We start from the raw sequence: 9,792 nt of genomic DNA, 5'->3' as shown, positions 1-9,792 counted from the left end.
GTACTCCATTGTGTAAATGTACCACATTTTTTTGTATCCATTCCTCTGTTGTGGGGCATCTGGGTTCTTTCCAGCTTCTGGCTATTATAAATAAGGCTGCTTCTTATATACACCTGGCAGTTTAAATGTGCTTAAAATTACCCCTTTGTGTTTAATCCACACAGATGTATTTATCTTGATGTGTAAACTTAGGCAAGTTATTTAACTTCCCTCCTTAAGAGCATTTTCACATCAGCTGATGATGGAATGAGACGGTACAATGTGCTTCTTAGTTCACTATTACTATTAATATGGCTACTACCATTAGGCTTTAGAAAAAAACAACTGTTCCAGATGATATACTCTAAAGAGGACATATCTCAGATGTGAACCTATGTCTGGTTGACCCCCTAACCATGGTGCCTTCCTGAGACCATGTTTTTTTCCATGTTAAATGGCACGGAGACTTTACCTGGCGCTTACCAAGAGGCTTTGGTCATTTTAGGCATTTTTATAACCATTATATTGATTTTTATTGATACAGCAAGACAAGATTATTTTAGTTCTAAATAAATACTTAACTTTCATAAAGGTTTCTTTACATTAGTATGAATAAGTAAAAGAAAAAAATTTAAAAACCACTCATAATTCTACCTTCCAAAATAACCAGTACTCTTTCTAATAAGGAATTCTATGGAGAATACAACTTTGTCACTTGTATTTTTTACTATAAAATATATTGCAAACATCTTTCCATGTTGATAAATGTTCATTGACTGTCTCATCTTTAATTTCTCTAGAATATTCCATTGTTTGGATGATAAATCTCTTTTGTTGACTATTCAGTCTTCCATAGTGTTCTTCCCATATTTCAAAGGCTATAACAGTAAGCAATAACAGGATCAATCATTGGGTACATTAATGTTTACTTCCTCGAACTTATAAGAATGGGAATTGCAAGTCAAAAGGATTTATACTAGCAGATTTCTGAGTTGGTATATCCCTATTTGCTTAAAGAACAGCTCTCTTGCATTAGAAAGCAGCTCTTACAACCAGCAGTGGTCACTCAGCTTTGCATGTAATCATTTAAATCTTGAACGGAATGAAATAGAATGGAAAATACAGCTAATACGACTTTAAAAAGCGTTAAGAGACCAAATTTGTTTCATTGTTACTCCTTTCTCCTTTTACAAGGTACTCACACTTCTTCCACAATGTAGTCAATTTTGAGGGGAATTGTTTCAAGGTAAAACTCCTTAAAATATGGTATAATGTGAAAATACTGAGAACTATAAAGTAAATAAGTCTTTTTCCCAAAATCCCTTGCGGCTCAGGGTAGTTATCTCAGAGAGTCTTCATCTATCGATAAAGGTCAGTGTTCTGTTCTAACTTCACACTAAGCTTACGTTAGCCCAACTATTCTTTCTCACGTGTACCTTTTGTTTGTTTTTATATTTTGTGTGTGATTAAGAATTAGGGTTTAGGTTTTTTTGTTTTGTTTTTGTTTCCTATATTTTTCTTCAGGAAATAGTGGGCATTCTCAATAATCCAAGAGTGAGTGTCTGAATCCTGGGAGTGATCATTTTAAAATAATCAAAAAGGGTCAAAGAAGCCCCTTTCACAGATTTGACATCCATCCTCTTACCTATCACAGGGCTAGTAATACTGGATTGTTCAAACCTCTGATGTAGTCTAGGAGGTCACAGAATAACTGAACATCTAGCTAAGCAAACATCTTTACTTGAAACCACAGTGCACAAAAGTCTTGGTCATTTTATTTGCATGTGTGTGTGTGGTGGTGGAGGGGGTGTGTGTGATACTGAAATCGGTCATTCCCATTCCTCACTTTACTTGGACAGACAGTATCTTAACACAGCAAACAGCCTAACATAGCTTGAAGCATCTACTTCCAATCTTACATTCCCTGTTAAAGAGAAGGTCTGTCAGTCTTGCCAAACTTGTGTTGATGTACTTGAACCGTGCAAAAAGTATCGCGCTTAAAACTCAAGAACAGCATAAGCCGCAGTCTTGAAACATTGTTCCTTTAGATTTCTAAGCAAGAGTACCCTCCAAGCCCACCCCCTTGAAGGGAACCAGGGTCTCAGGATGGGTCCTCCGACTCCACGTCAAGCGCCCCCTAGAGGCGGCGGCGGGGATGGCGTAGCGGGCGACGAGTGTGCAGCGCGGGACCCAGTGAGAAGCGACTCGTCCGGCGTCCTCGAGCCCGCCGTGCCCGCTGGGGCCTCCATCGCTTACCCCGGACCCCGCCTCCGCGAAGATGAGGCTCCAGAACCAGGTAGCGGCGCCTGAGCGCCCGCAGCGCGCCCCCAACGCCCCGCCCACCCGCCGTCACCAGCGCCGGCGCCCGCTGGCCACGTGGTCGCCACCGGCCTGTGGACCGTGCGTCCCTGACCAGCACTCCGGGATCGGGAACGAGCTTCCATGTCCTTTCCGAGGGGCTCCGGGCCATGCCCTCATTGTCCCCCGCGACTTCCACCTGGGAGAACCACTGAAATTTGAGTGGGTGCCTCTCCTCCCCTGGTCCCCAGTCAGCCTACCAGGCGGCGACTCGCGCCACTCCTCCGCCTCCGGGTGGCTTTGCTGAACTGATGGCGCCGAAAAGTCCGGCCCCAAGGTGCAGGGCGCACGAGCGCGGGTTCTCAGGGGGCTCTCAGCCTTTGTGACTCTTGTTAATTGTCGCGCAGGGAGGCGTGCACCTCTGAGTGCCTTTCCCGATTGCAGACCCGGGATTTGTGTTTCTAGATAAGACGGAGTCGGCTCGTCTGTTGTCCTAAGCAGTGCTCCGTTTAAGGAGGAAAGAGGCTCTGGTGTTGGGTATTCGTGTGTTGTAATTGTCTTTCTTTGGACTGGAGGTTGTAAGACATTTAAGATTTAGTAAACGCAGGCTTCTGAAACCGTGAACCTGTTAAAGCGACACAGCTTCCCCTCCCCCAGCATATATTAAGAGACTTTGGAAGGCCACGGGGAAGCGGGGGCAAAGGGGGAACTTCTAGAAAACAGCTCCAGGTTCTGGGGTGGGGGTGGGGAGGGATGAATCATATTGATTCCCAAGCTGTTAGCAGATACTGCTCATGGGCAATAATTCTCATAAAATCTTCCCTCTGAGGTATTAAATGCCCGCCCCCACAAGGGTTTGTCAGGAGCAGGATGGGTTCCTGGAAGCCCTGAAGTTCCTTACCCTAGCTGCCTTGTTTTTTTGTAAAGCATTGCCCTCGCATTACCCTCCTGCCTTCGTCTGCCTGGCTTTTCATATTTTATAATACTTGCAAATTGACACTGAACAAGCTTTAACCTCAGTCATTTCAGAATAAGTTTGATGTTTTAGGTGAGATGTGAATGGAGCTCCATTCATGAGGAAGGAGTCTGTGTGAAGTGTTTTGTAAATGTGAGTGGGCTGAATTTAAAACACTGAATAAAATTAATGTAACGAGGAATCAAAAGGTTCAATCCAGATGTTTCTCTCCCTGCTTCCTTAACAAAATGACAGTACACAGCTCACAGCACCTTACCTGGTGACTCTCTGCCAGGGTGGCCTGTGACACTGTGGATGAACTACTGCACAGTTTTCAAAGCACTTAACAGAATCCATTGGGGCTGGGAAGGTTGTGACCCACCTACCTCTCTAGAGGATTTCCCCCCATTTCCTAACTACTCAAGAAACATACCAGGGATTTACATGCAGGTTTTCATTTAAAGAACTTCTAAGTAATCCTCTTTAGTTACTTTTGTATTAGCCTGGAAACCCCTGCTTGCTTATTAAGATAAGGTGCTCTGGTGTGGATTTTAGTTAAGGTGGGGTTATGAGTTAGATCAGTTGGCCTCTAATTCCTCTATTTAGTGTGTGTTTGAGGTAGAGAGAGAGAGAGAGAGAGAGAGAGAGAGAGAGAGAGAGAGAGAGAGAGAGAGAGAGAGAGAGAGAGATCCCAGTACTGGGGTTTAAAGCTACCACATCATTCAGTGTTAGACAAGCACTCTACCAACCACTCAGCTACATTCAACTCCAGCTCTCTGTATGGTTTGTTTATTTGATTGTTTGGTTTTGAGACCCATGTCCTTACCCAGTCTGACCCACAATCCAGTGTGGGTTTGTAATTTCTAGATTATAAGCACCAGGACTGCACCCTAACTTTATATATATACAGGCTATACATTTGAATAAGGGCTTCTGACTCATATTCTTGGTTCAGGTCTGATATCATCCATCACTCAGTTGTTATGAATATGCATAATCAATATCTTGGTCTCCCCAATAGTCTACTCAGAGACTGGGGTACAAGGCTGGGTAAAACACAAATCTTAAAAAGTTGATATGAGAATTAAATAGAACACCATACATGTGCAGCAAATGCCAAATGGAAACTGACTGTGCCTACAGTAGTTGTTATTTAACCTCATTGCTACTGCCTATTTAAAAATAGCTATCAGCTGCAGAGGCTGAGAGGCACTGAGAGTTCAAGACCAGCCTTGGCTGTATTGTCAGACCCTGTCTCAAATAAGTGAAGGAATAAATAAAGTACTCAGAAGTTACTGACAATTTTGGAAATGTCTTCTCTATTCTTCAGAATGGTTTAATTATGATAACAACTACTTAAGGGGGAACTATTGAATAGTATTTTATTTAAAAAAAGTATAGGTTTAAAATATGAACATTGGTTTATTAAAAAGCAAACCTCAGTACCTGGACGTTTGACTCACTGTAGGATCATACCTATCGTTTTTTATAACTGAGGCAGCCAGTATCATTGATAGGTGTGATTTAGGATTAGGAAATGAAGTTTTAGGATTGTGTTCATCATTTTATGAATAAACTAAGGTCTCTTGGTGCCATAACAAATACCATACAATGGGTGGCTTACATCAGCAATTCATCTCCGATGATTCTCACTGCCAGAAGTTCAAGGTTGGGGTGTTAGCAAAGATTTTAGATGGCTTCTTTCCTAGGACTGGTTGATCATCTTCCTTGTCTCTCTGTAAGTCTTACTTCTTGTATCTAATCCCCAGTTTTAAAGAAATAAATCTCTGAGTAGGGCCCACATAATATGACTCATTTCATCTTTTGATCTCTTTAAAAGCCATTATTTCAAAATCCAGTCACATTCTAAGTGGTTGGAGGTTATATTCATTCTATATGTGATTTCTGAGGGGCAGTTTCTTATTACACATGATACAAGTATTTACTAAAAGAGCTAAATTGCCTCTTTTGAAATAGTTCAGTATGTGATATACAAAATAGACCACGTATTGATTCTAGTTTTGAAGCAGTTCAATTTTAATTTAAATGTTGTAGTTTGTTGCTACAGTGAGAAACTCTAAAACATTTATCATGTGCCAAAAAGTACATAGCCATACTTGCACATAGGCACACACACACACACACACACACACACACACACACCAGACATGTACATTCACACACACACACACTCACACCACACATACATTTTATATGGGACACTAATTACAACTAGAACAGAGTTAGGACCATTGTCCAAACTGAGATCAGTCTGTAACAATGTCCACTATGAGTGCTATCCTTCACTGACAGAGAAAGATAGCCATGCAGTGACATCATAGTCTTTCTGGCCATGTAGTGACAGAACAGAAGGTATGACTTTCTAGAAAGAAGCCTTCTGATACTCTTATATTGAGTTGTTATGTGAGCTCTTAATTTGATTTTCTATTTCTCTCTGCAACAAAATAATAATGTTAATCCTTTGGTGTTTTTTTTTCCTAAAGTGCAAGCCAAAAGTTTATGAACACAGTTTGGTATACAAGCCACCTTTGTTCACTCAAAGCAGCTTCACAATGGTGTATACAGAGACAGCTAAACTACCTACAGTTTAAAATCCATCTTTACTCAACGTGTTTATGCATCAGAACACAATATTTTGTTTAAGAAAAATGTAGGAGAACTATAAACTTCTGTTGCTTTGGCAGAAATGGTCCGCAAATGCATTTATGTATGCTATGACCAGTTTGAGTTCATTGGCACAGCCTCTGGTCCACTGTCCAAGTGGCTAGTGTTGACATTGTAGCTGCCACATGGTACCTAGTTGCTGGAGGAATCCTTACATTTTCCTAGTATAATGACAGAGTGAGCAGTTATCCAAAGTATGCTCACTGCAAGCCCTCATTATTTTTTTTCATTTTTTATTGGTTATTTTATTTATTTACATTTCAAATGTTTCCCCCTTCCCAGTTTCCCCTCCACAAGCCCCCTATCCCCTCCTCCCTCTCTCCTGCCTCTGTAAGGGTGCTCCCTCCCACCCCTCCCCACTCCTCCCCCCCACCCCCCTGCACTGCCACTCCTGCCTCAGTGGCCTAACATTCCCCTATCCTGGGTCATCAAACCTCCACAGGACCAAGGGGCTCTCCTCCCAGTGATGCCAAATAAGGCCATCCTCTGCTACACATCCAGGTGGAGCCATGGGTACCCACTGAGTACTCTTTGGTTGGTCCTCATTAATTTTTAAACAAGGTTTATTACTGTGTGTGTGTGTGTGTGTGTGTGTGTGTGTGTGTGTGTGTGTGTGTGTGTGTGTGTGTGTGTGTTTTGCCAGCATATTTATTGTTATGTCTGTGCAGTAGTTAAATGCCTATGCCTTCAGAGACCAGGAGATGATGTCAGTTCCTCTGAAACTGGAGTTAGTTACAGAGAGTTGTAGTTTGCCAGGTGACTGGAGGGACTTCAACCCTGGTCCTCTGGAAAAGCAGCAAATGCTCTTAATTCCTGAGACATCTTTCCAGTTCCAGTTGCAAACTCTTATGATCTATAGTATTAATTTATGCTTAATCTCATGTTTCCTTTAATAGAACTATGGTGCTTTTACATGCAATTAAAATGTGGATTAGCCGGTCGTGGTGGCGCATGCCTTTAATCCCAGCACTCGGGAGGCGGAGGCAGGTGGATTTCTGAGTTCCAGGCCAGCCTGGTCTGCAAAGTGAGTTCCAGGACAGCCAGGGCTATACAGAGAAACCCTGTCTCGAAAAACCTAGATAGATAGATAGATAGATAGATAGATAGATAGATAGATAGATAGATAGATAGATAGATAGATAGATAAAATAAAATGTGGATTAATCTTCACATGAGGTTTCACCTATAAGTAAAATTTAGGAACAAATTAAGATTTGGATGAGGCTATGAGATCTAAAATATAACATCAAAATTTCCTTTTGGCATCTTCGAAATTTACATTGGCACAAAATTGCTAAAGTCCTTGAGCCTTCTGAAGCCATTTTATATAACTAAGTAATGGATTGCTTGAACCAACTGAGTATTTCCTTAGAGCCTTGTGTGGGTCAGGCCTGACTGAAGGGGCTTACCCAAAACACAGCTGACCCTGTGAGCTCAGGGAAAAGGGACCTAAACCCTAAAAATAACTATAATAATGAAGTACAGCACATAGTGTGTTAGAAAATTACAAATGCAATGGAGGAAAAAGTTAGGCTAGGACCGGAGAGTTAGGGACTCAAGCGGGAAATTGCAATCCTGAGCGGAGTAGACCTCATTGAGACAGTGACATTTAAACAGAATTTGATGAGAGTGAGAGACTTAACCATGTGCCTGGATCTCTGAAACATAAGCAGAGGGAATATTCAAAGCTGACACTTTTAGACAGTAGTGTAGTGGTTCCCAGAACAGCAAGGCAATCAGTGTGACTGAAGGGAGTGAGCAAAAAGATAATGCATGATTCGGAATTTCCAAAAAATATTGTCTACCAGTAACTAAATAGATACTTAGCTTACGTGCTAAGAACATGATGATTCTCTGTCAATGATTGTTAAAAGATTTCTTTGCAAGTAAAATGGTGTTTATAGGAAAAGCTGGTTCTAGACCACAAAAGAGAGAGACTTCTGATTCCTGCCCTGCCTCTGTTACTTCACATTAGGGGAACTACTTTTCCACTTATACTCAAATTATTTGGTACCGGAGATTTTCCTTTTCTGTTTCACTGTTGTCCTTACATTTTCATTTTTGACCAGAAAGAAAAATTATTTTAAAGAAAGAAACACTTATTCTGAAAGATTGACATCTATCAACCTTGACAGTCTTGTATCACTACTTGTTGTTGCTTCTTATAGATCCTCATGATCCACACTTTTTTTTAAATTGCGGTGTATTTTTACATGTTATTTTGCTTGAACCCCTTAGCAAATCTATGTGGGAGACAGGTGGGCAGTTGTTATGTTTGGAGCATGGTATATTCCATTCGCTCACAATTTTGTTTGTTTATCATAGACCTTCAAGGACTACCATTGGGCTCTTGTGTTCTCTTGTTCTAGAAAAGTTCAGCCTATCCACTATTGAGAATGTATGAGATAGAAAAGGGTGGGATGAGCTCCCTGCCTGTCTGGCTTCTGGTTTGGTTAATGAGTTGAGCCACACCCCTGTCCAATCTATAGATGCAACTTTTTCTCTTTGGAGTTCCTCAAGGTCTAGGGCTAGTATCGTCTCCCTGTTGCCAGCCCCAATGTCCTTATCCAACCCTTCATCTAAATATCATTCAAAGCCACTTTGGGAATGGGCCTTCTGTTTATTGTTGAAATCTAAGCACATAGCTTCTTAAAAATGACAACCTAGAGAAGCTGAGTAATTTGCCCAAGCATTGACATGTGATAAATGGCAGGGTAAGAGCTTGAATCCTGTTTCTGTGACTCATAGTCATAATCAATTTTGAATATTCTGCAAAGAAATCTGAACCACCTGGTAGATACTATTGAAAGAAAACCTTGCTATCCTGGTCTCAAAAGTATCTTATTTTATATCCTATTTATATACGATATAAAAGCATGTTTATACGCATGGTACACTAAATTGTTATTTGTATAAAATTTCAGTTTTAGAAGCCCCTTTTGTAAAGAGTAGAACTCTTTATTGATGTCATTTACCACATCACCACAAATGAAGCATATCATCTCTCCAAAAGAGAAATAGGGAAGCAAAATTAGGACTCATTTAGACCACTGCTTTTAGTTAGCCACAGAATAGTAAATACACTAAATAGTAAGTGATCTTTGAGTTTCCTTTTTAAAGTCCCACTGCTGTTTCTACCACAAAATCCTCTTTACTCTGTACTACTTTCAAGTCCCTTTTCTTCTCTTTGATCACAAATAGTAAATGCTATTCCTAAAACACAGATCTGACCACACACTATCCACGGTATGATGCCCAAGTTTATTGATTTGCCTTTCTTCATCCATCTTCACCCTTAAATTAATCTTCTGGCATGCCACTCTCTCCCATTCACATCCTATGCTGCCAAGTTAAATTATTTGCAGTTTACAAAACATTCTTTATATCTGCTTTTGTCCTTTTAAATTTGCCACTTTTCTACCTACAATATCTTAACTTTCTTAACCCCACCGCTTGTTAAAGAAAACTGCTTATTTACAGTGATTCTGTTAAAGAATGCCACATTTTGGGTCCCATAGGCAGAGTTGACAGAGATGGAGAAAGGCACTCAACTCCAAGAAGACAGAAACTAGCTCTTATTTGGCACTGTATTCCCTAGAATCCCAGAACCCTGGTCCTGTACTAGGTCCTAGACTCTAGTTAGTGGATAGTTAATAAATTATTTACTGAGCAAAGGTATCAGTATGAGTCGATCAAAGACTAAACAAGAAGGATTAAAGTTGTTGGGGTTTTTTTTCTGATTTTAATTAAAATCAAGGAAGGTTGGCTGGAGAAGACAGTTTCAAAATGTAATTATTTTGAGAGACATCAGCTTTATGCAAGTGCTTTATGTAAGGAGTCTATGTCGTGGAGGCATGTGTTTGTTGCTGAAGAAC

At 40.7% G+C, this 9,792-nt stretch overlaps 1 protein-coding gene across 4 annotated transcripts in view; it reads left to right on the top strand.

Annotated features, from left to right (window-relative positions):
* The first annotated feature begins 2,132 nt into the window (after nt 1-2,132).
* Nucleotides 2,133-9,792, top strand: part of Elavl4 (ELAV like RNA binding protein 4) — a 148,203-nt gene continuing 140,543 nt past the window's right edge. For 3 of the 4 annotated variants that reach the window (XM_030253253.1, XM_030253254.1, XM_006502798.4), the window contains exon 1: nt 2,133-2,275. In XM_030253253.1, coding sequence (XP_030109113.1) covers nt 2,258-2,275 — 18 coding nt within the window. In that variant the 5' untranslated portion in view covers nt 2,133-2,257. The remainder of the gene's footprint in view (nt 2,276-9,792) is intronic. The other variant, NM_001163397.1, reaches the window with a different exon arrangement.

Source organism: Mus musculus, chromosome 4, assembly GCF_000001635.26.
Source record: "Mus musculus strain C57BL/6J chromosome 4, GRCm38.p6 C57BL/6J".
Classification (NCBI taxonomy): domain Eukaryota; kingdom Metazoa; phylum Chordata; class Mammalia; order Rodentia; family Muridae; genus Mus; species Mus musculus.
This window is presented reverse-complemented; position numbering and strand designations above follow the sequence as displayed.